Source organism: Gobio gobio, assembly GCF_949357685.1.
Source record: "Gobio gobio genome assembly, chromosome: 18".
Classification (NCBI taxonomy): domain Eukaryota; kingdom Metazoa; phylum Chordata; class Actinopteri; order Cypriniformes; family Gobionidae; genus Gobio; species Gobio gobio.
Window position 1 is genome coordinate 44,680,844 of NC_137111.1, and position 25,608 is coordinate 44,706,451.

The 25,608-nt window shown below is 37.7% G+C and overlaps 2 protein-coding genes across 2 annotated transcripts; one reads left to right on the forward strand and one right to left on the reverse strand.

The window, feature by feature from the left end:
• Positions 1-1,072: 1,072 nt before the first annotated feature.
• On the forward strand, positions 1,073-6,128 carry fbxo5 (F-box protein 5). Its single transcript, XM_079843415.1, has 5 exons — positions 1,073-1,211; positions 2,458-3,119; positions 3,218-3,308; positions 3,570-3,746; positions 5,540-6,128. Exons 2-5 carry the CDS (start codon positions 2,482-2,484, stop codon positions 5,789-5,791), a joined length of 1,158 nt encoding a protein of 385 aa, XP_079699541.1. The 5' UTR covers positions 1,073-1,211; positions 2,458-2,481; the 3' UTR covers positions 5,792-6,128.
• A 14,622-nt stretch (positions 6,129-20,750) lies between these two features.
• On the reverse strand, positions 20,751-24,886 carry vip (vasoactive intestinal peptide). The gene is made up of 6 exons (XM_079842845.1): positions 24,620-24,886; positions 24,104-24,208; positions 23,303-23,407; positions 22,570-22,701; positions 22,369-22,477; positions 20,751-22,280 (listed from the first exon to the last, which is right to left on the reverse strand). Coding segments are annotated over exons 1-6 (462 nt in total). The 5' UTR covers positions 24,622-24,886; the 3' UTR covers positions 20,751-22,271.
• Between the last annotated feature and the right edge of the window lie 722 nt (positions 24,887-25,608).

Sequence of the window (25,608 nt, forward strand, 5' to 3'; positions counted from 1 at the left end):
ATATTACTTTTATTTAATTTTTCTCCAGGATTTTAAATAACTGGTCTTTGAAAATAGTCTCACCACGGCTGCATTTATTTGATTAAAAATACAGTAAAAAAAGCAATATTGTGAAATATTATTACAATTTAAATTAGCTGGTTTGTGTTGTAATATATTGTAAAATGTAATTTATTCCTGTGATGCAAAGCTGAATTTTCAGCATCATTACTCCAGTCTTCAGTGTCACATGATCCTTCAGAAATCATTATAAGATCATTTATTATCATTGTCAATGTTGGAAACAGCTTTTTGGGGGGTGGGGGTCATGATACACTGCCATTCAAAGGTTTGGGTTAAGTAAGATTTTAAAAAGAAGAAAAAAGAATACTTTTATTTTGTAAATGCACATTAAATTGATTTATTTAATTTTTTTTTAAAAGACAGTAAAGACATTTATGAAATGAATACATTTTACAAAAAAGTTATATTTATAATAAATACAAAAAAAATTAATTTTCCACAGAAATATGAAGCAGCACAATTGTGTTTAACATTAATAATAATAAATGTTTCTTTAGCACCAATTTAGCATATTAGAATGATTTCTGAAGGGTCATGTGGCATTTACTCCAAGTAATGATGCTGACAATTCAGCTTTGCATCACAGGAATACATTGAATTTTAAATTATATTACAACAGAAACCAGTTCATTTGAATTGTAATAATATTTCACAATATTACTGTTTTTACTGTATTTATGATCAAATAAGTGCAGCCTTAGTGAGATTAAGACTGCATTCAAAAGCATTACAAATGTTGGCAAACTTTTGACCGGTACTGTATACACTTACTGAACCCAATAACACAACATTTTAAAGTCCACTTTCATTGATTTATTTCAAAAAGGCGCCTTTTCCCGACGCGCGCCTTTCATTGGGTGGCGCTCTTTATGCATGTTGACGTTTAGGTTCTTTCTGCGTCATGACATCACTTCAGTCTTCCGCCGAGCGCTTTCATTGGCTGGGGGTGGTTTAAAGGTATTCCACTGCGCTCTGATTGGTCAGAAGCTTTTGTCGCCAAATTTCAAATGGATTTTGTGGCGCTTTTTCCTGAAACTCACTAACCATTGTGTTGCCGCTTAAATGCTTGCGCTGCCACTGAAATAGCGACCAGGACGTGCTTATAACGACATATGAGGACTATATAAAATTGCTTTTATCTTTTACAGGTAAGAGACGACTACTTTAATGTTATATTTTTGCAGTTTCGTGAATATATAAGCCTTTTAAGAGGATTTTAAACAAATAGTCCGGCCATTTTTGCCTCCCCTCTATGTGATAGTATCAGATTTGTGTTTAGTGTTGTGTTTTTGTTCAATGTAATTTCACAATTTGTACTTTTGAATGCTTTCCATGCAACCTAATGAGCATTTTTCGTGTAAGAACATAGCTTGTAAGTTGTCCTAAAGCTAGGAAGTGTGCATCGCGAGGAGCCACGTCAGGGATGCATGCACTTAGGCGCGCAAAATTTAAAAGTACAAATAAATCTCATAAAAATAAATGCATCCCCTATATAGCATCTGAACACATTAAATATTAGGCAATCAAAAGGATGCATCTTAACATGCATTATCACTGTGTTTTAATACTAAAACTGCAATGCTTAACGTGAGATCAGGCTAATGTGCTTCATTTTGAGCCTAAAGAAAGTTGGGAGGACTTGTGTTTTGTGCATCTATATTAGTATGTTATGTAATTCTTTATATAAACGTATGGACATTATAAAACATTAAGATAATCAGCAATTCGTTAATGCATCTCCAATGTACTTTGGGGGGAAAATGATTTCCATATTAGGGTTTTCCCCCCAAATGTTAATGTGATATTTAGTTTTAGCTGAAAACAAGAAATGAAGTTAAGCAGGTATTCTCCACCCCCAAACCTTGGGTTGTTTGGCATTTCAAATAAATGTATCTTGATTTAAGAGTGTTTAGATATTTGTACTGGAAAATAAGAGGGACATTTTTTTTCTTTTTATTTATTTTATTAGTGCTGGACAATAGATTAATCACATCCAACATAAAAGTTTGTCTTTTATTGTGTGTGTGTGTACTGTGTATAGTGATTTATTAACATTTTTTTTAAATATATACATGCAATGTGTATAATTACCCATAATAATTACACACACACACACACACATTGTGTAAACACAAACTTATTTTGGATGCGTTTAATTGATTGCCCAGCACTAATTTTTATTCTAATAAGAAGTTATATTTCTCTTATTGATCTCATTTTGAGATGTATATTAAAAATACTATAGCAGTGTATACTCACTGTTAATATACTTTTACTGTTGGTAGTAAATATCAAACCAGTGGTTTGTGAATTTATAAAACGTTCACATTATTGAGTTAATAATGACATAAAAGAATTTGTCCAACAAACTTCAACATGTCTTATTTCCTCTAGTTTGCTGTGTGGATCAGCCTCAATATGAAGTGTCCAAGCTACAGTGATGATTGTACTGTTGTATGCCACATGGAGAAAGCTGAAACAAACCTCCGTGAGGTGAAGGGCCACACCGTTTCGCCACGGAAAACAGCCGCCCCATGCTCCCCGGTGGCGGCCAACATCTCCACCCCCCTGGAGACCAGAAGCAAAGGCCCCCACAATAAAGAAAACTACCAGAATAAGCGGCATTCTCTGGACGTGGCGTCAGACGACGAGGTGATTCTCAGCGGTAGCGGCCTAACCGAGGACAGTGGCTACCTCTCCCTCCAAAACAGCCGGGTGGATCATGGGGACGTGGATGGGGTGGACTCATTGGAGGGGAGTGAAGAGAAAAGCGTGTCCTCTCAATCCTTGGACACTGAGTGTCATTCTGCGCCCTGTCTGCCCGTGCTGAAGTTCCAGCAGGAGGTGTGCAGAGAACTGGCCAAAAGCTTTAAGAAGAGCAGAGGTTACGACTGGACCGTTGTCGATAAGGTTGCTGTAAATTTCGGGCTGCATAATGTGATCGGTGGGAAGATGGGACTGCAGTTTGTGGACGTCCTTCGTGACCTGTTGAGGAAAGACATGAGGCACATTCTCACCAGGATCTTAGGCCTGCTGGGAGATTGCGACTTAGTAAGGTAACATCCTGTTTAGTCTTGTTATTTTTCCTGTGACTTGATCTGACACTGATGTGGATCAGTTTTACTGACCGACTGTCTGTTTGTTTTTGTTGCAGCTGTAAAAAAGTGAGCCGGACGTGGCGGAAAATCATTTGCGAAGATCATGTGGCCCTTCGGCGCTGCAAAGCAGCAGAAAGAGCGAGAAGGGTAAGAGACTTTCGGATGACAACTGGACTGATTCACCCATGTACCTTATCATTATAATAAAATCCATTCAAATACAAGTTTCCACACAAATGGCAGTTATTTGACTACTCTTGATTTTCAAAATGGTCTCTCATTGACATGGAGAACTGGAATGGAAGTGGAATTGATGTTTAGCTTAGAAAAACATGAATGCTTGTAGTTGAACTGTCATAATTGTTTTGATATCTTTCCATTCTAATTGTGCTTCATTTTTGACTCCAGGACTCGGGCCACCCCGTGGGATCATTATCACGAGACTTCACCTTGAGCAGGGTGGTGTTCTCTTGCATGCAGACCGTAGCCTCTACGCCCGTTCACAAGGCCGTTAAGAAACCGCAGTGCCAGACGGGTGGAGCGCAAAATGCATCTAAATCAAGTCGCTTCCAACAGTTTCAAGAGGTAAATTAAAAATCAGCAAATAATGGGTCCTTTTCACAGACTCTGTTTTCACAGTAAACATGGTAAATCTAGCGGAAAGGGTTAATTCACCCACATTTGAATTGTCAATTACTCACCCTCATATTGTTCCAAACCTGTATGAGTTTGTTTCTTTTGAATATAAAAGATATTTGAAAGAATATTGGTAACCAGAGAGTTGACGGCAGCCATTTTTCTTCCTTAGTATTTCTTTTTCCTACTATGGGGAAGTCAATAGCTACAGTCAACTGTCTGCTTGCCAACATTCTTAAAATATCTTTGTTCAACAGAAGAAATTAATTAGCTTATACAGGTATGGGACAACTTTTTTTTTGTGGGTGATCTATCCCTTTAAATCTATCTTAAATATATATTTTCACTATTTAGCACTAATGTACACTTTTAACACTACACTTTGTTTACTTTGGCATGAAATTATTGAAAACTGGTTAATACTGTTGTGTGATTGGGGGTGACGTCAAATTACCTCTTCCTCTCTTCTGACCAGCATACTCTCTCTCTTTTGATACATTTACACTACACAGATGTACTAAAACGGAAAATGTTTCCTTTGTGTTTTTCGTGTACAATGTCGTCAAAACAATCCACGTTTACATCGGATCAGTCAAAACGACTAAAAGCTGTATTCATGCCAGGCCAGTAAATTGCCGATGTCACTTTGTAAAGAAATAATACGCTCCTATAGATTGAACACGATGATGCGCGTGTGCATGACGTCACCGTTTTCACAAATTGGTGTTGATGATGGAGTCATTACCGCTGGTAACGGTATTGCTTTCAAAAACCTGAACCTTGAAACTAGGGATGTGACGGTGAGAATTTTCCCACCTGTTAATCGATGTCTGACACATGGTGGGGTGGGGGCTTTTCAAATAGCTCATTTTAAACGAAAGTAAAATGCGCACGGCCGCTCGTGCATTCATAACGGAGCAAAGCAAGTGTTTTCAATGAACTCCTATGAAAGTCAAGCTTCCATAGGCATGAACTGAAAACGCACCAGGCGACACTCACCGCAAATGACCGTGAATGAATGCCGGGCGGCTGTGGTCATTTTATTTTTGGTTTAGAATTGGCACCAATTCGGGGGCAGGTTGCTTGAATTGTGGGTTCATTAGCCTATTATTAATGGAAAAACACAAAACCGTACAATGACAAACTCGCTTAAATGGGCGCTTTTATATTTCACTTTGAAAACAAATCTTCCGCGATCATCTCTGCTCCTCACTCTCTGAATTAAGTCGGACTCCTGCTGCGACTCTCGTTCGGCTCGTGTTGTATTGAGCAGACGCGTTCAGTTTTTAATTGTAGTGTCTTTTCTCTAACTGAACGAAAAGATTTTATTACTTTAAAAAGTGAAAACGACAGTGGGGGCGGTGCCGCAGTGGGCAAGTGATGTAACCGGTGTTTTCGCCGCAACACCGACTATCGTAGCAAGCCTACTTGAAACCCGTTTTCAGGCCCTCAAAACGCTGTTGTCGTGTAAATGAACGGCCAAAACGCATCAGTTTTTTCCTTTCCGTTTCATGGAAGTCATAACGTGGTTTTTGCTTTTCTTTGGCTATTAGGGGAAATGTGGACGGAAAAATTATTTGTTGTAGTTTCCATTCACCACTACAGTTTACCCAACTATTACGACTTCTGCTTCTGAGAACCTGTGAAATGAGAGAAGGGTCAATTTGTCTATTTACTGATGCATGCATGACTGTAGTTGTATGTGGCTGGCAGCTGATTTTAATGTTGTTTTCTTCTCCTAGGCTGCCCGATCTCTCAAGCAGCACGAGTCTCTGCGGTCGTGTGTTCTCTGCGGCTCTCCGGCACGGATTGATGCAGTCATGCAGCGGGCGGTGTGCACACGCGGCAGCTGCGCCTTTGAATCTTGCACGCTGTGCCAGTTGGCGTTCCACAGCTCTGACCCGTGCCGAAATGCCGTCCGATCCTTCTCCACCTCCCAGAAAACACTCATCGCCGGCTCCACCCGAAGCAAAAGAAACGTCCGTCGCCTCTGAGCACCAGAAAGAGAAATGTTACAAGAACTTTTAAAGAAATGCCTATGGGTTCTTAACTGATTTGAAAGACTTTTTAAAAAAAAATGTTTTATCTTCCTAAATGTGAAGTGAATCTGGCCACGTTTGTGGTCGTTGCACAAAGAGGGAAAACTACAATCCTTTATTCCAAAAAAAAGACTTAACAAGGAGGTTAAGCAGCCTCTTCAGTATTGTAAATGATGTTTTATAAGATTTTATAAAAATTATAAATGTTTTATGATGAAATGAACCATTCCTCCCTGTCTTGTCACAGAAAATGTACATATTTAAATGGTTGAATAAAAACGTGTATATTTTTAAACTTTGGTATTTTATTGACTGGCAATATGTAGGATTTTTTTATTTTATAATGCAGGGTTTATTTGCTTGATGCTTATTTGGGTAGGACTTTATTTTACAGTCCTGTTCTCCATGTACATACGATGTACATAACTATTTATCCTAACCTCAACCCATGTAGTTACCTTATGTCACCCAGTACATACTTAGGTAAGTGCTTATGTAAAATAAACTGCAACCCTTATTTGTATAGTGATCATATTGACATTTCTTATACTGCTATTAGAACCAAGTGATTTGCGTGTTGCATACTTTGCAGTGTGCTACATTTGTCACATGACTTCATGTGCATGCTAGCTTTAGCGTCTTGTAAATGGTTATTTTGCAACAGTCTAATTTTGTGTGGTAAGTCTGCCCAAGTAATGATGCTTGAGATGAGTTAACTCATCTCTTAACTAGAGTTAAAAATAACTCTAACCTTGAAAAAGGATTCTCAGGTTGAGCGCATTGCATTATGGGATCCAATCCACATTTCAAGAGATGGAGATCAAATGCACACTACCATTCAAGTGTATTTTAAAGACTGCTGCTCACTAAGACTACATTTATTTGATCAAGAATACAGTAAAAACACTATAAAATATCTAAATTTTAACTTTCAATTTGAATATATTGTAAAAAATGTAATTTATTCCTCTAATCAAAGCTGAGTTTTCAGCATCATTCCGCCAGTCTTCAGTGTCTCATGATCCTTCAGAAATCATTCTAATATGATTTACTGCTCAAGAAACATTTAATATTTTTGTGGAAACTTTTTTTTTCAAGATTCTTTGAATTTAAAGTTTAAAATGTACAGCATTATTTCAAATAGAAATCTTTCATAAATGTCTTTACTGTCACTTTTGATCAATTTATTGCTGAAATAAATATTAAATCTTGAAATCTGACCCCTAAACTTAAGAATGATTGTGCACAAAATACATGCTATAGTCTGCACCATATAGTATGAAAGTATTACCATTTTGACATTATTTTGGTCCAGGAACTCCAATAGACACATTTTAATTTCGTCATAACATCTAAATTGCTCTCATGAACTCATAAAGAGACCAACTATCAACTGGTCAGTCAGTAGGTTGAGTGTTAGTAGTGTGGTCTGATCTGATGAAGACACAAAATGGAGACCAGAAACGTGTTTGTTTTTAGCTAGATGGCACCAGAGCGCTTTTTCTATGGACACCCTATTGTTCCTGTACTGTTCATCTACAGCTTTGCCACCTAAAATTAATGTATTTTATTGTGAAAGACTCTATTTTTGTATACTTTGCAGTATTAAGCATTAAATAATGGTTCTTGAATCGGGTCAATCTAAAGGGGATGAAGATCTCAGACGGAAGGGTTTCCAATCATTCATGACCTAATGTGATTCACAGATAGAAAACAGAGCCAAACACCAAACACAATTACCTCACTACTTGCTAAAGTCTGAATTAGTGTCTCCCCAGAGAAAATATCTCATTTATAGAAGAGCACATAAATAATGTGACCACTTTTCTCATTTACATTATGTTTCAACCATGTCTGGACTCACAAATATGTGTATTTTCAGAATACAAAACACTGATTGCCATAATATGTGTGTCTTTTCCCAATTGTTTTGTACTCTTTTGCGTCTAAGAAAACATTTTTCTTGATAAACGATTGGTTCTGGTCCATTACTGAATGATTATTATTTGTAATGCAATAATGCTACTTCCTCACATGCGGAATAGGCTGTTTATGATCCATTTAACACATTTAAACCATATATCATCCATATAAAACGTGATTGATTACTGTGAAGTCTGACTCTGAATATTGTTTTAAAATGCAGTTATAAACCGAATTGTAGACAAGTAAAAACCATGTCAGTGTTTGATTGAAAGATGATAAGTATAGATTACAATGCAGGCTTGAAGCAAATATACATGGAATTAAAGTATAATTGATTTTTGTATTTCCTTCCACATCTCTGACATGAAATGTATTGTATAATAGACATTTGTTTGCTCTTACCCATGAAAATCATAAGCATACCTTTATGAAAAAGCACAACTTAAACTTGAAATAAATTTGAAATAATTTTATTTCTTGAAAAACAAAATAAACGTTATCCAGAATAAAATTAAACGTTACTTATTTCAGCTGGTAGCCAAGGAAATATTTCATATGTCCATTGTACTAAAATAACTATAACTTAAATAAAAATAAATAAAAACTATTATGTGTATTTAAAAAAACAAAAATGCATGCAACAAAATGACTCAAACTTAAATTAAACTAAAATGAAAATGAGTATCAGCTGATCTACATATGCGCATTTTAAGATGTTCTGAACACCAAAAAATTAGATAACAACAAAGTATAAAAACTATAATAAATAACACCATGGTACAGTGAAAGTAATACTATGGTACTTTGATATACAGTTTACCATGGTACCACATCAAAAAACATGGTAATACTATGGAACTTTTTTGTTAATGTGACAGATATAACATTTAAATACGCTTTTCAAAAACCCCACAAAAGCCAACAACCACAAAAGAAAAAGAAAAGTTTTTGAGCATTTCAATTTGTAAATGTTTTAACGTTTTATTGATCCTTTCTCTCCATCCAACTAATTCATAACCGTAAATAAATGCACTTTTCCCATTAAAATATCACTTCCTCTCTTCTGCTGTTTTCCTGATTTACTCTTGGAATCCACTATTGCTAATATTTTTGGCTCACTTATGATAAATTGCTTGTGTTTCCTCATTTGTACATCGCTGTGGATAAAAGCATCTGCTAAATGAGTTAATGCAAATGTAAATCTTGACAAAGGACCACCAGACAAGACGGGACCTGTTTGTCTTTTCATTCTTAAGGCTGAAATATCAGTGTGTAGTTGATGATGCTGTCACTGTCCCAGAGACTCTTATGACAAGCGGCCATTTCCCAAGGCTGAATGTGGCTCTTAAACGACACCCCCGCTTTCCTCATTACATTTATTCCTTCATCTGTAAACATTGGGGTTGGGGTTGGGGTTGCAGTCGCTGCATGCACAAAGACAAAAATAGGAGCCTGCATGTGCAATTGTAAAAGCACAGATTTGGAGTGAATTATTGGGGTCATAAAAGCAAGGTTGTGTCTTATAGAGAAATATTCCGGCATTAAATGGATAATTCACCCCAAAATTAACCCTGTAAGGCCCAAATATAGAAAAAACTGTAAAAAACGTTTTCACCTTTTACATGTTGTAGGCGGCCTCTAATGCAGAAATAAATGGGTTTTTACATTTTCGACATTTTGGTAAGTTTTTAGGGGAATGTTGTAATATTGCAACGTTGAGATGTTGGGTAGCATTTCAGTGATTTCACTCACTGTCTGAATAAATGAACATCTAAAGGTTCATTTGCAGGGTGTAATGAGTATATTAGTAGCATATGTATACACTAATAATCGCACAATATTAATAATTGGTCATATTTTTATGAAAAATAATTTATTATAAAAATATGATGAGATTGTATTTACAAAAAAATGATGAACTGAATGAAAACTTCGGCATTTATGTGATTTAGCTATGTTCATAGCCATATTCAGTTTCTAGTCGCTGCCTGATGGTTAGAGAGTCAGGTCTGGCAGGAATTGTCAGTGGGGGGAGTGAATAACCAGCGCTCTCTTCCACCCTCAATACCACGATTGAGGTGAGACCTTTGAGCAAGGCACCGAACCCCCAACTGCTCCCCAGGCGCCGCAGCAAAATGGCTGCCCACTGCTCTGGGTGTGTGTTTACTATTGTGTGTTTGCACTTGGATGGTTTAAATGCAGAGCACTAATTCCAAGTATGGGTCACCTTACTTGGCCACATGTCACTTCACTTTCACTTTCAGTTATGATAGTCTCAAAGGCAGTTCTTGTCCTCTGAGAAGGAGGTGGACATTGCGCTTGCTGCAAAGTGTGTTGGTGTAGCCTTTACCACGGTGTCTGCAGCGTCCTCTATTTTCTTCATATCTTCTGACACAAACTTTCAGAAATACTCCAGTGGTGTATTAAGCTCTGCATCATTAGTGATATCCTGACCTGAAAAATCAGTGTTGGGACTGATCAAATCCTTTAACAGCCAGCGATACCTGTCACAGGGCATGGTCTGTGTTCTCGAGTGACTTTGTTGGCATGATGTCCACATAATCATCAGATGGGTGGTCAATGGGTTGTTTATTTTACTTTTCCAGTTCACAGGCATCTCCACATTAATCTTCTTAACTTGTATCAAAATCCGTTCAAAAATCACTGTTCCCATTTTGGATGGCATCAATGACATTATACACTTTGTTGATAATACAGTCTTTCCTGGCTGGTGGCATTCTGAAATGGAAAAAAAAAAACACTGGTTATTTTCCATATCCCAATGATACTTACACATTTAAAGCATTCACACGCTTCACAGAATTCACACAATACAGTCTGGCTGCCCTCTACTATCATGCTAATAGCACTATAACCCCCCACATTCCTGAACATTATCACCTGTTCCTCATGCAGGATGCAGATATTTGGGTAAACAATGCCCATAAAAGAAAACAGGACCAGTTAAGTATGTTTTATAAATGATAAGACAGATAGTTTCAAATATTGCTACACAAATCCTTTCAAATTCTCGAAGAAATAATTTATTCCTTAATTCAACTTGATTTATTTAATAATTAATGTTGATTAAAACTCAAAATTGTAACAAAGAAGACATTTTAAAACTTGTAAATGATCAAAAACATGATTTATATTAGTATTTACTTAACATGGAATAGGTGAGAAGTACATTTCATCCATGTAATGTGGAAGGTGCAAAGGCAAATTTTGCTACCCCTTTCACCCAGTGTTGTAAAATTACAACATTGACATTACAAGCTCAAAATATAATAGGGTTAAAGTATTCAACAGTAACTTAATATCTGCATGATCTAGACATACTACTAATCACATAAAAAGGGGCATTTTACTTAATTGAATGTTGATTTACCCAATCCTGTAAAAGTTCATGGCCAGGTAAACAGGCCTATTCACAAAATCTTCCATCCAATAGCATTGCAAGACTGAACAATATGACCTATTAGTTGTGTATATGTGGTCTTAGAGAGAAAAAAATATATACAGGTTTATTATAGAATAGGTTGACCATACTTTGATTACCCTAAACAAGGACACTCGGCCCGGCAATGAGATGCTCAAATGATACTCGAAGTTTACTCAAAGATTCCTTATTAATTTCAATACATGCCCCCTCTGTATGGATAGAAAATTATATTAAAAAAAGAAAGAAAGTTATATTAGGGCCAGGACAGGACTTTAAAACAGGACGTTTGGTCACCCTATTTTAGTAGAGCTAAAATTGATGTTGTAATATTACAACAGTGGGCCTTTTTAGCATTTAGGCCTACTCATCCTCAGGTTGTTCTAAACTTGTATCAGTTTCTTTGTAGTACAAAAATATGTTTTGAAGAATTTTTTGCAAACAAACTGGTTTTCATAATTTGGAAGTCAATGGGGAAATCGTCCAGAACAACTTGAGGTGTTTGATTTTTGGGTGAACTGTCCCTTTAAGGTCTTCCTCGCGGTATAATTGATCTCAGAGCTGACCTTTCTGGACGAGAAATCCTCTGTGTTCGTATATTATTGTATTTCCATTTGATTTATTAAACCACGGCCTGTACAAATCAAGCTCCAAATCATCGGAGGACACAGCGAGCAAAACAGGTGTTTACACTGAAAAACACACACACACACACACACACACACACACACACACGCACGCACGCACGCACGCACGCACGCACACACACACACACACCAAACATATCGCTTATTATGAGTCATTCTGTTTGGGAATACAAATCTAATTTTTCTGTTGGAAGCTTTCTGCTGTGATTAACCTTTCAGACTAGATGCAAACCGCCCTGAGTATGTGGGTGGGTGATGTTTTAACATTATTTTAGTCACATCTGGGTTTAAATGTGAATTAAGAGCATGTGGGTTTGTTGGAAATATGTGGACTGTAGGTTATTGGCACTAAAGGAATGCATTATTATGAAAGCTGTCTTATAAAACACTGTCAAATTCATGCACACTTGCTTTTTAACTAGAAATGTCTTACTGTTAGGCTAATTTACTAAACTTGAAAAAACTTGGGCATGAATTTGAGATGTATGTTTTTTTGAATTGCTTAGAAAAAGTCCATCCATTTGGATTACAATGTTTTAACATAAACACACTAATAAACTTAATCTGTGTATTTGTCAGTCCTACTTAAATTTAACGATTAATGCACTCAAAAAAAAAAAACCAATGCAAAGTTTATCATTAACTATTTGCATCTATTAGGTTTTAATTAAATAATCATATTTTTAAAATGCATTTATTAAAATGGCTTAGAATCATAATAAATATGTTAAATTTAGGCCTAAATATTGTTTTTGAGTGTATATCGGCCAGTTTTTATTCTACCCATTAAATATTTAATAGCTCAGATTCAAAATTATGTCGTTAGTCATTTTCGAAACCATTGCAATTTTTTTTTTATTATTGAACATGCAACCTACAGTTAAGTTAATGCACATTATAACTTGACAGAAGAATGTTTATTCTGATTATTAATAAGCTTACCTATTTATTAATCATTGCTGTCTTATATTGTATAACCCAAGAACACCTCTGTCCTCTACACTGAAAAAAATTGTAACCTAGTAAATTTTCATAGGTTAAATCAGGTAGAAAAAGCTCTTCAAGGTAAAATGGCAGGCTGCCACACTTACAGTGAGTGTACGTCTTCTTTAAGATGTTCTACCCTTCAATTTTCTCAAATGTGTCATGTGTCTTATTCGAGCAATTCTCTGTGAAGTGAGGGGCACGTGTGATGCTTATTATGAATGACTGGTATCTGTCACATGACAACATCAGGGGTCTAAAGGTCGACTCCTGTCACTGCGATGGTCTTCAACTAGCACTGCCACCGGCCCCAAGGACAGCCGATCCGCTCTGCTGCTCACACTCAGTCACATTCAGAAGAGAGCGGAGACTGAGATTCATTCTGCGTGAGATGTTAGAAGCGTACAGGATGCAAATGTTTGAAATGCTGATTGTCCTTCATTGTTGTGATCCACTAGCGTAAATTGCAACGATACAGACCCTTTCATCCCCCATAGCATGTGTGTATTAGCATAAAATGATGTAGGGGTTAATAGTTTGACGGTCTTGCATGACTGGATAATTGAGTTAAAGGAATAGTTCACCCTAAAATGAAAATTATCCCATGATTTACTCGCCCTCAAGTCATCCCAGGTGTATATGACATTCTTCTTTCAGAAGAAGACAATTGGAGTTATATTAAAAATGTCCTGGCTCTTCCAAGCTTTATAATGGCAGTGAATGGCTGTTTCTGTTTTGAAGTCCATAAAAGTGCATCTATCCATCATATAACTGCTCCACACTGCTCCATGGGGTTAATAAAGGCCTTCTGAAGCAAAGCGATGAGTTTGTGTAAGAATAATATCCATATTTAAAACTTTACAAACTATAAGCTCTAAAGGCCCGGGTATACTTCACTTACCGCGCCCGGACGCGTCACACGCGCAGCCCTGTCCGCGCGTCTTTCAAAGTATACTACACAACGGATGCGCGCGGATAATCGCTTTCGACACATGCGCAGTAAAAAAATGTCTATGCTCTACCAGACATCGGAGGGCAGCACTGAGTCCTGTCATCAACGGGACATTCGCTGGGCATGATCGGAGAAGAACTGTAGTGCATCCACCATTGCAACATAGTTTGGAAGAAACACTGAAGAATCAAAAATTCTCTCTTTTTTTTCAAGTGTGTTGTTTTTAAACCGGTCTTTGCACACTCTTCTTCGACGGCTGAACACTGTGCTCAATACTGTGCGTATTACCACCTAGTGGACTCTTCTGTACTGCTGGCGCATGCGCTGTTGCACGCGGCCGAAGTGTACCTGGGCCTTAACTTCTGCTTACTGTCGTACGTGCGTTCACGAGAGACTGGCGTTCCAGTGTATGACGCAGGACGCTCTAGTGAGAATATGCCAGTTTCCATGTTTTGTTTTGTTTTGTTATCCTCTGCGCTTCTAGCCTAGAAATCTAGACGCACCCTAGCGGCAGCAAATGTAATTTGCAGCCAGGGTCGTCTAGCAACTCTCCGTTGACTTGCGAGCTTGAAAAACCAAACTCTAGTCAGGCCAATCACATCGTGTATAGAGTGAGACGCATGGGACTCAGCCACAACCCGCTTGTGATTGATGTCTCACCACTGATAGCGCTCTGGTTGGTTGTAGCGCTATCCTATTGCATGCAGAGGGATTTTGAAAGACAACCGTTTATCCCGCCCCTCGGATTGAGCCCTAAACTAAAGTCTTACCAATTTATTTGTCATTTGTTTAGAAATGTTTTGTCATTTGTTTAACATCTCTGACTGAAAGAAGCAGCTGATCTACATATGCGCATTTTAAGATGTTCTGAACGCTAGATAACAAGAGCTTGAAAACCATGTCAGTGGGCAGATATGACTGATACAGTTTTTCCATTTTTGTCAGTGAAGAAAGTAAACATATGTTTAACTGATATTTATATGTTTTATGAATCATTTTCGAAGGCTAACAGGAAAGATAGGTAACTAAATGTATTAAATTAATTCACAATATGTACACATTCATTACTAATCTTATGCCCAAAACAAGCTGAAAAAAGCTGAACTTTTTTATTTACTGAGAGCTACAAATGGAATCATTCATTTACAATATGCACACATTCATTACTATTAATCTTATGCCTAATCTGAAGAAAACGGCTTTGTTAATATTTCTTGTTTGTTAATTATATTATAAATTGCATTACCTATTTCAAATCAAAATGGCGAAATTAGACAAAAGTTTATTAATGTGGCTGAATATTTCTGACTTAAAGAAGCAGCTGTCAAATATGAAACGTTTAGTTTAGCTACATATCTCGCACTTGACGTCGAGTCCTGCTGCTAAAATTTGCGCTCAGCCTCTGTAGCTTCTGTGCGTACATAAAGCCCACTCTGATTTGATTGGTTTTCTCAAATATTTTGACATTGACGAGCGGTGACAGACCAATGAGGCTCAGATCAACGCACACACCTCTGCTTCTGAAGCCCAGTGACGCCCATTCCTCAACATCTTGATATGGGTCTGGCTTGTCAGGCTACTTCTGCGTTCGTCACCGGACTTACGCTACGCCCTCCACTGGAACGCCATACACTGCCATTATAAAGCTTGGAAGAGCCAGGCCATTTTTTTTATATAACTCTGAGTGTGTTCCTCTGAAAGAAGAATGTCATATACACCTAGAATGACTTGAGGGTGAGTAAATCATGAGGTAATTTTCATTTTTGGGTCAACTATCCCTTTAAGATTTGCTTTTATGAATGATAACTAAAACAATTAAACCTCTCTTTTTTTCTAAAGATGCAGCACTCTGTTCTCATCAAAATGGAGGAGAAATAAAAATCATGCTCTTTCCAAAATTTGGTTAGTATACTTTGTTTAAAAATTTTGGGGTAAATAAAATGTTTAATTTAATTTTTTCGGAAGAAATATTTCAAATAAAGGCTGTTCTTTTGAACATTCTATTCATCAAATAGTCCTGAAAAAAGTGTATGAATGATAATAATATAAGAAGAAATGTTTCTTGAGAAGCATATTAGAGTGATTTCTGAAGGATCATGTGACACTGAAGACTGGAGTAATGATGCTGAAAATTCAGCTTTGATCAAAGGAATAAATTACATTTTAAAATATATTCAATTAGAAAAGTTATTTCAAATTTGAATAATATTCACTTTTTTTTTTTACAGTATTGTTGATCATATATCGGTAAAAGGATGCTGAGGTTAGAGCTGCCAGGCAGGAGGTCGAGAGGAAGACCAAAGAGGAAGTCTATGGATGTAGTGAAGGAGGACATGAAGGTTGTCGGTCTGAGAGAAGAGGATGCAGGGGATAGGGCTAGATGGAGGCAGATGGCGACCCCTGAAGGGAACAGCCGAAAGGAAAAGAAGATTGTTGATCAAATCAATGCAGCCTTGGTGAGCAGAAGAGATTTCTTTCAAAAACATTACCAACCACAAACTTTTGAACGGTAATGTAACACCTTTATGTCCCGAGGAAGCTCAACCTTATACCTGCTAACAAATATGAGCAAGTACTATGTTTTAGACATGATACCATAGCGATATCTTTGGACGTGTCCCATGACAGAACCTTGGAGTCCCATAATATCTAAATATTGTACAAATTTAGTAACATTGTATATGGCAACAAAACTGACTACAAATGTGTACAGGACTGAGGTGGCATGTGGAAAGAGTACAATGCACAAACACACACGCTCACTAATGCTCAAAACAAGTGGTTCCTGGCCAGCCATTTCTATGTTGAATCACTTTAAGTGGTAATGCACCCATTATCAGTGTAGAGTCCATCCATCTATTTTTACCTGCTGTGGTCAGCAGGCCCATTTAGCCGTCCGGTAATGAGAGCTAATGAGCTGGCCCTCTCCACACAGCCCCGGACAAATCACAGAGCATCTGATTTGCACCACAACAATTACAATAGCCAAAGATTAAGCCTGGTCACCAGAGACTTCACATCATACCTGTTGATCTGTAGAATCAGGTCGAGAAATTAATATTTAGCATTTATACTGACCATCATTAGCAGTATTAACCCTATAAAGCCTATACTGTTGCCACGCACTGGCTTGATTTGAAAATCCAGATTTAAAATGCTTGATGCAGTGAAATCACATTTAATAAACAACAATAACGGGAAACACCACAAAACGTCACCACCAGACACTGAACAGAGGATGACCGAGGGTATTTACACTGGATAACAAGGGGATAATGATAGACAGGTGCAGGTGATTAGGTGACATGGAGAATAACCAGAGTAACTATGGAAAAACAAAGTTTTTTTTTTGTTTTTTTATCATGTTCGTTCATCTCTCAATCATTATTGCACTGCATTATACGTTTCCCACCCACTACAGAGCTTTGGTCATAAAACTAAGCATTTAAATATCATCTTACTAAGACATATTGGCATATATCGAGTGACCGCTGATATTTATGTCAGTAGTTACTGTTATAAAGATCTCATTGATTATATTACAGGCTATCAGAAGTCCATCATACTTTTTGGGCACAAATATCAGTATCTGCACTGCATGCAGATTTTTGCTCAGTTTGGGCCTTGGAATAAAATTGTAAAGGTTCCATAAAAAAACGAAATATGATTATTATTATTACTTTTTACTATTATTTTATATTCCAGGCTTTACATGGTTAGTAGAATTAGAAAAGTCAACATGTTTCTTAAAATAATAGAGTTATGAACATAAATAAATTAACATTTGTTTGCAATAGGTGGATATACTGTGTGTGTGTGTGTGTGTGTGTACACATATATACACCAATCAGGCATAACATTATGATACATCTTCCTAATATTGTGTTAGTTTTGCTGCCAGAACAGCCCTGACCCGTCGAGGCATGGACTCCACTAGACCCCTGAAGGTGTTCTGTGGTATCTGGCACCCAGATGTTAGCAGCAGATCCTTTAAGTCCTGTAAGTTGCAAGGTGGGACCTTCATGGATCGGACTTGTTTGTTCAGCACATCCCACTGATGCTCGATTGGATTGAGATCTGGGGAATTTGGAGGCCAAGTCAACACCTCAAACTCGTGTTCCTTAAACCATTACTGAACCATTGCTGCTTTGTGGCAGGACACATTATCTGCTGAAAGAGCCACAGCCACCAGGGAATACCGTTTCCATGAAAGGGTGTACATGGTCTGCAACAATGCTTAGGTAAGTGGTACGTGTCAAAGTAACATCCACATGGATGGCAGGACCCAAGGTTTCCCACCAGAACATTGCCCAAAGCATCACACTGCCTCCGCCGGCTTGCCTTCTTCCCATAGTGCACCTGGTGCCATGTGTTCCCCAGGTAAGTGACGCACACGCACCGGCAATCCACGTGATGTAATGAAAACGTGATTCATCAGGCCAGGCCACCTTCTTCCATTGCTCTGTGGTCCAGTTCTGATGCTCACGTGCCACTGTTGGCCCTTTCGGCGGTGGACAGGGGTCAGTATGGGCACCCTGACTGGTCTGTGGCTATGCCGCCCCATACACACAAACTGTGATGCACAGTGTATTCTGACACCTTTCTATCAGAACCAGCATTAACTTCTTGAGCAGTTTGAGCTCCAATAGCTTGTATGTTTGATCGGACCACACGAACCAGCCTCAGCTCCCCACATGCATCAATGAGCCTTGGCCGCCCATGACCCTGTGGCCGGTTCTCCACTGTTCCTTCCTTGGAGCACTTTTGATAGAGACTGACCACTGCAGACCGGGAACACCCCACGAGAGCTGCAGTTTTGGAGACGCTCTGACCCAGTCGTCACAATTTGGCCCTCGCTCAAACTCGCTCAAATCCTTACGCTTGCCCATTTGTTTTCCTGCTCCTAACACATCAACTTTGAGGACAAAATGTTCACTTGCTGCCTAATATATCCCACCCACGAACAGGTGCCGCGATGAAGAGATCATCAGTGTTATTCACTTCACCAGTCATAATGTTATGCCTGATCGGTGTATATATACACACACACATGGCACATTATGCAAGTTTTGGTGCATGAGTAATTTTCAGTTAGTCATGTCCATTTTTGCATTTCCTACTACTTAGTGCTGTAATGATATAAATCCAATGTGACAAATTTAGACCAAAATACAAAATACTTAATGCATGTTTTTTTCTGATTGTTTGTTATTGTTCCATTCAGCCTGATTTCTGGCATTTCCAGGAAGATGGGATGTTCAACTGCCACAAGGATTACAAATGACAAGCTAAAATGACACATGCATTAAGAGAAGCACAGCCACAGAAGAACACACAACAGCCTCTTCAGTTATAAGCCAAGTACAGCACTTCAACACTAACAAAATGCCCGACCAATCAAAAGAATAGGGCACTCACTGACTATAACCTACTCTTAACTATTAAGCTTTAACCACCCTATAAAGAATCGTTTGTACTAGTGCTGTCAAAATAAGTGCGTTAACGCATGCGATACATTTTTTTCAGTTTAATGCGTTAAAAATATTTAACACAATTAACGCAGCATCCATGTTTCTGTCATCCTTTGGCTAGCGTTACATTATATGATCACGCTCTTATTCATGCAGATGCATTTTAAACCATTCAAGCGCAACAAGACAAAAGAGAACGCTCTGTTTGTGAATGTCCTGACTATGTGACACACACACGACGCACAGAAAGACACGCCCCAGAATTGCACGCACAGACAGTGCACCAGAATTGAGTTCTATTTTGCACTTCAACAAACAATAACACCGTTTTGTCGAGTATTCTCATAAGAGCAAAAAAAAAGAGTCTTAAATGAATTTAAAGTTCAAGTTCGGCATAGGCAGATCTTAAAGTCACAGCAGCGACTAATGTTGTCTGTCATTAATGTTAAAGGTTCCGTATGTAAGAATGACAGCTAGTGTTTGTAATGGGTACTGCAGTCGAAATTAAAAATAGTTTGCCCCGCCCCCTCCTCCTCTGCTTACATGGGTTTCCAGTTTGAGGATACGCAACAGGAACGAGCACAATGGACAATGGAAGGCGAGGAGACTCAAGACACTGTACGTGGATGAGTTGATTTATCCGTGTTTTAATGTGTTTCCATTCATAGAGATTTTTAGATGGATACCGAGGCTTTTTAGGTCGGGTAGAATCTGCGATCTCTGACCCAGTTTGTTTGCTGGCTTCCATGGCAGCAATACGCTGTGTTTTCCGCCAACTGGCAACCTGTGGTGTGGAAATACTATTGGGTAAACTGGCGACGTGCGGTATCACAAAAACAGACATTCCGACACACACGTCTCAAAGTAAAATAACTGGCTGTATAATTGTTTTACAGAGAAACGAGTATATTTCCTAAATATCTGCAAACATATTATGGTATGTTTATGCCTTAGTATAATCAAAAACTTACATACAGCACCTTTAATCAAAGAACAAACAGAAAAAATTGTAGCTTTAAAAAGGATTGATCCATTTAATTTATAATTTATGGAGTTAAGACTGTAAAGTGTTTGATAACTTTATCACATTTCTGTATATTGATTATTTATGAATATGACTGATTATATATTATTATAAATATGACATTTAATATATTGGGTTTATGTGTGGATTGTTTTAAGTTCGCTTAAATTAAGTTATTTTTTAAAGCCCAATAAATGTTGAAATTGATACAGCTTTCAATTATAGGATACTCTACTCTTGAATGTCTATCATTAATGTTTTTTTTTTTTTTTTTAAATCATGAGACATCAGTATCAGTGATACTGGCCTTCATTCATAAAAAAGATGCAATTACAACAAATATTTAAAATACTCTGTTTTTATGTTGTTTCTACATTAATTTGGAAAGTAACTGTGAAATAAAAAATAAAAATATTAAAAACTGTTGTAAAAAACTGTTGTAAAAAACTCACACCTAAACAATATTTATAGTAAGCATACATCTTTATAAGGGCTGAACAATAAGGATTTTAAGGTAGTAGTTCCGATTTTTACTACTTGTAAAAATGACAAATTATATTTTGTATATTATGTAAATATATTATTGTGAAGAAATATTGTTTTAGAAGAAACAATTTCCTTCATCGTAGCTATAAATAGTTTGAAATGCATAAACACTCTCACACTGGCACCGGACCGTCCTTATTTCTGACCTCTGACCTCTCATCCGTCTCTTTCAGATATTTATATCAGTTATAGTATAATTGGTACAAAGCAAACCATTTTCCAGGCCAAAGAACAACTCAAAATAAATCCAATTTGACAGATAAACCTAATTTTGGCAACCAAAGTCCCATCTTACAGTGCATGACATCTTATATAACGGCTTCTTTGGCATTCCATATCCTCTGACATTTGATTCAAATTTCCAGAGCTGCCTTCAACTCGTTGTAGACGCTTAGTCACAGGCCGGCTAATACTAATGAACGCTTCCTTCGGAAGTTCTCAAAATAAGGGTCTGACGCTCACAAAATTAGACCTTTAACTGGAATCACAAGCATGAAGGATCTCACACCTTTTGCCGTTTATCATTTCAAGAATGTAGAGCTGACAAATCCTTCTGTGTACGTCATCATAACCGCATCATCCCATGCATCATTACTCGAGCTGTCTGTATATGTGCCGTATTTTTCTAAAGAGTGCTATGCAATATTTAACATTTTTGTCTGGCTCTGCACCTGTGCTCCTCAAGTCCAATTTATATGTTCAGGGATGAAAACAAATGGCAGTCATAAGTCAGAGCAATATAATTGAGACATTTTGAACATTCTTCAAAGTAATGGCCCATTATTCTGAATGAGTGTCACTGAGGAACCAAAGAAAACGGGAAACCTGACCATGAATCAGCCGCAAGTGCATGGTTAGAGTTTGTTTCACGCTTGTGTCCGGACCAAGAGCAACATTGAAATCGAGCGCAGTCAAGAATTGTATGGCTCTTCAACCTTTTATTATACTTTGAATGGCAAAAATAAAGATTTCCAGTGTCTGACCCTCCCAAACCCAAATGATCCCTCTAGAGTTAGAATTCACACAGAAGCAACATCAATGTTTTTACAAAATAATTCAATTTACAAAATGCACGGAGATACATCCTCATTCGAGATATATTTCACGGGTCCAATCAGCAGTCTTCAGGTCCAAATATGTGGTTCTCTTATTGTACCAGTCCGGGGCTTGTTTCAATGCATTTATTGATCTACAATTTACAGGAAACATGTCAAAGCAAACGTGTCGGTTCCAAGGCCAAAGCACACTATGTACATCTTCAAGCTAACATCTCTCATCAAAGTTGATTTTCTATGTACAGTGCAAACATTTACGTCATAGGTAACCACATAATTTTTTCTTCAACACGTTGTTTTAGTAGTATGCTGATGTCCTATACTAGACTGTGTAAATGGAAAACCTATGATGGTCGAGGAGAGTTGTTTTCTTGCCTTCAAGCCGACCTCAGAGAGGCTAGAAGAGAAAAGATTAGAGCGTTTAAATGCACTTGAAAACCAGACTGTTATTAATACAAAGCCATGCATGTCTCCATCTAACCTACCAATGGTATATGATTCAGAAGCCGGTCTACAGTGACGTCATCGTAGCTCTCCCGATACGTGGTCTCCCCGCCAGCCGATTCCTCCTGCATGCTGGGTGGGTCTTCTTGACTAAACAGAGGGGGAAAAACACCAGTAAAACACCATTTTCATCGTTTAACACCAGAAAACTCATGAAGCAACAACGTGATAGTGCTTTATACCTTCTCTTCCCTGTTAGAACAGAGTTAAGATATTTCTTCACCGCCATCTGCTTGCGAAAGCGGCTGTAGTTGTCTGTGAATATCGCGTCTGAATGACGCTTCATCGGCCCCTGGTCTTCCATCAAATCATCACTAAAAGGGCATAAAGAAATACGTCAGATATGCATTTCACTCCTAACAGTTAATTTAACATGTACTTTTATTCATTTGGCAGACCATTCTTACAGGATTATAAGATTATATGGTATATAATCCTATGGCCATTTTGAGATTGATCAGAGTCTGCATATGGATAAACAAACTATTATGCAAATATCGATTCGATTTACAGATGCAATATTATGCCTCTTAAAGCATAAAAACTTGATTGTATTGAACGATTACCAAAATATAAGTCCTGTTACACCAAGTTCAATTGATCTGTCTCCTAATTAGATATTCTGATTTATCCTCTCCCATCTAAAAACTCCCTCTTCTAAAACCAGTTGGAGATAATTGCTGGTTTTAGTTCGCCACCAGGTTGGTTTACACTGTTCGGGTCTGGTTTAATGGGTTTAGAAGGTTTTGGGCACTTTGGAGACTAGCTAAAACAGCTGAACACCACCAGTGAGACCATCAAATCACCTTAGGCTGGTTTCAGCAGAGCTATGGATCATGTTAAGGATTTCAGCTCTGCCAGATTGTGAAATGCCACCATACCCGAATGCGTTGGCATAAAAAAGTGTTCATGTACCTGACCCGCTTTCCGATCAATGACTCCAGGTACCGTCTGGCAGATAACTGTCCGAGAAGTTTACTGTATCCGCTTGTGAAGAGCCCGTCTGCGTGTCTCGTATCTCTGCACAGACACAGAAGCAGTCATTTAACAACTGCAATAACCAACTTTTCTTTAGAAACCTTTGAATGACAGTCTATTTTAGTTTCTCTCATGGCTCATCTGAGTTATAATAAAATCTGCTGCTTGTTTTAATTAGGCTATATGACATGCTTTCTAGCAATATCTGTCTCCCTTACAAAATTGTTTCCATAAAATTCCATAGTTAAACTAAAAAATGTAAATATACAGATTCTTGAAGACCTCAGATTCTATAAGAATAAGTTTGCCAGAAACTGTTTAACGAGGTACATTTTGCATGGTTGTGTAAGAGCAACCAACGATTTTAATAATTTGGAGGTGGTTAAAATAACTTACGACTACAGAAAATGTTAATTTAGCCTACACGTAAAACAGAAATGGAGTAGCCCACTAAAAGCCAAACTGGGATTTTTTCCTACATGAATGCTTCATACAGCGTATCAAAACTGTAATTTACTTAAATATCCAATCAGACAACAAAAATAACTTTTCTTTCGGTGTATTTTAATTAGTCTTTGTTGTTTTCTTTTCTGAGGCGATTCAGTCACCTGCGCGCGCACAGCTCTGATGGCGCGAATAGCGCGCGCTCCTATTCCGATATATAAAATGCTTAAAAACATTACAAAAGAGTTAGGAATTGTGTTTAATTCGTGTGCTTTCATGTAATAAAAGTCTTACCTCATGGAGGCGTAGGGTAAACTTAAGGTCCGGGCATATAAAACACTGGAGAGAGTTATGAAGAGCAAAATCTGAGAGCCGTTCCTCACGAGCATTGCTTTACACCTGTGCATACATGAATACATGGTGTGATTTTTACATTGAATAAACAATCAAAATGCAAATTCATTTTAGAACTTGAATGCAATAGTAAAGGCATTTAAATGCATTTGCAAACACTAACTTAAAATGTGCAGTCTCTTTTTGCTGTTCGCATGCATTATAATTAAAAAGGAGGCTTCGACATTCCTATTAGCCTATGAGTTTTTGCCTAAAACAATTTAAGGTTAGTTTGTATAGAAAATTCCGCGTAAGAAAATACTACTTAAAATGTTTCAATGGACATTAATTAATATAAATACCATGCAATTTATGTAGGCTATATGATCATGTAAAATAAAACTAATCTAAATAAATGTAACATGCATGTAAAAAGCGACTGGTGAATGTTCAAATATTAATATCAAAGGAACTTACATGTGCTCTGGTGATGTGATCCGCGCGCTGATCGGGGTCCTGAAATACCTCCAGTCAAATCTCCCAAAGTGACCAGGTGCTTTTTAAAGTTCCTTTTCGCGGTCTTGTGTCTCTTTGAATAGTCTCACCCCTCGCCTCGTTTTATATGTCTGAATACTTTCCATCAGACGGGAAGACAATCAGATTTGATTTGTGTTAATACGTCACGAAGAAAGTCCCATTGGGACGGATTTGTTCGTCATTGGTCGGCAGGCACACTTCACAGACACACAGACACAGACACAGACACAGACACACACACACACACACACACACACACACACACACACACACACACACACACACACACACACACACACACACACACACACACACACACACACACACACACACACACACACACACACACACACACACACACACACACACACACACACACACACACACACACACACACACTGGTGAAATCAAGTTTGTGATTGCTCTGAATGTTTTGTGTCATTCCTGGTGATTCATTCTTTGGATATTTGTTTGCATGGATGCACTTTTTGGTCAATGAAGAGATGCGTGCAACATGAAACAATAAACATGAAACAACAAACTCAGCATGTCTTCCCAAGTTAAAAAATAATTCCAGCACAGAATTGCTTTTGTCATTTTTATTTCTTCAAAATTTGGAACTGATCTTAAAAAACCTTCAAAGGAATATTATATAGAATTCTACAATATTTCAGAACACAATTTTTAGAAGGTTTAATACTGTTAATCAGTATTAGATAGACAGACAGACAGACAGACAGACAAAATGAACGATATTTAATTAGACAGACAGAGAGACAAAATTAATGAACGATAGACAGAACGAATAAATGTCAGACGACAGACAGAATGAACGAACGATAGACAGACAGAATGAACGAACGACAGTCAGAATGAACGATAGACAGACAGAATGAACGAACGATAGACAGACAGAATGAATGAACGAC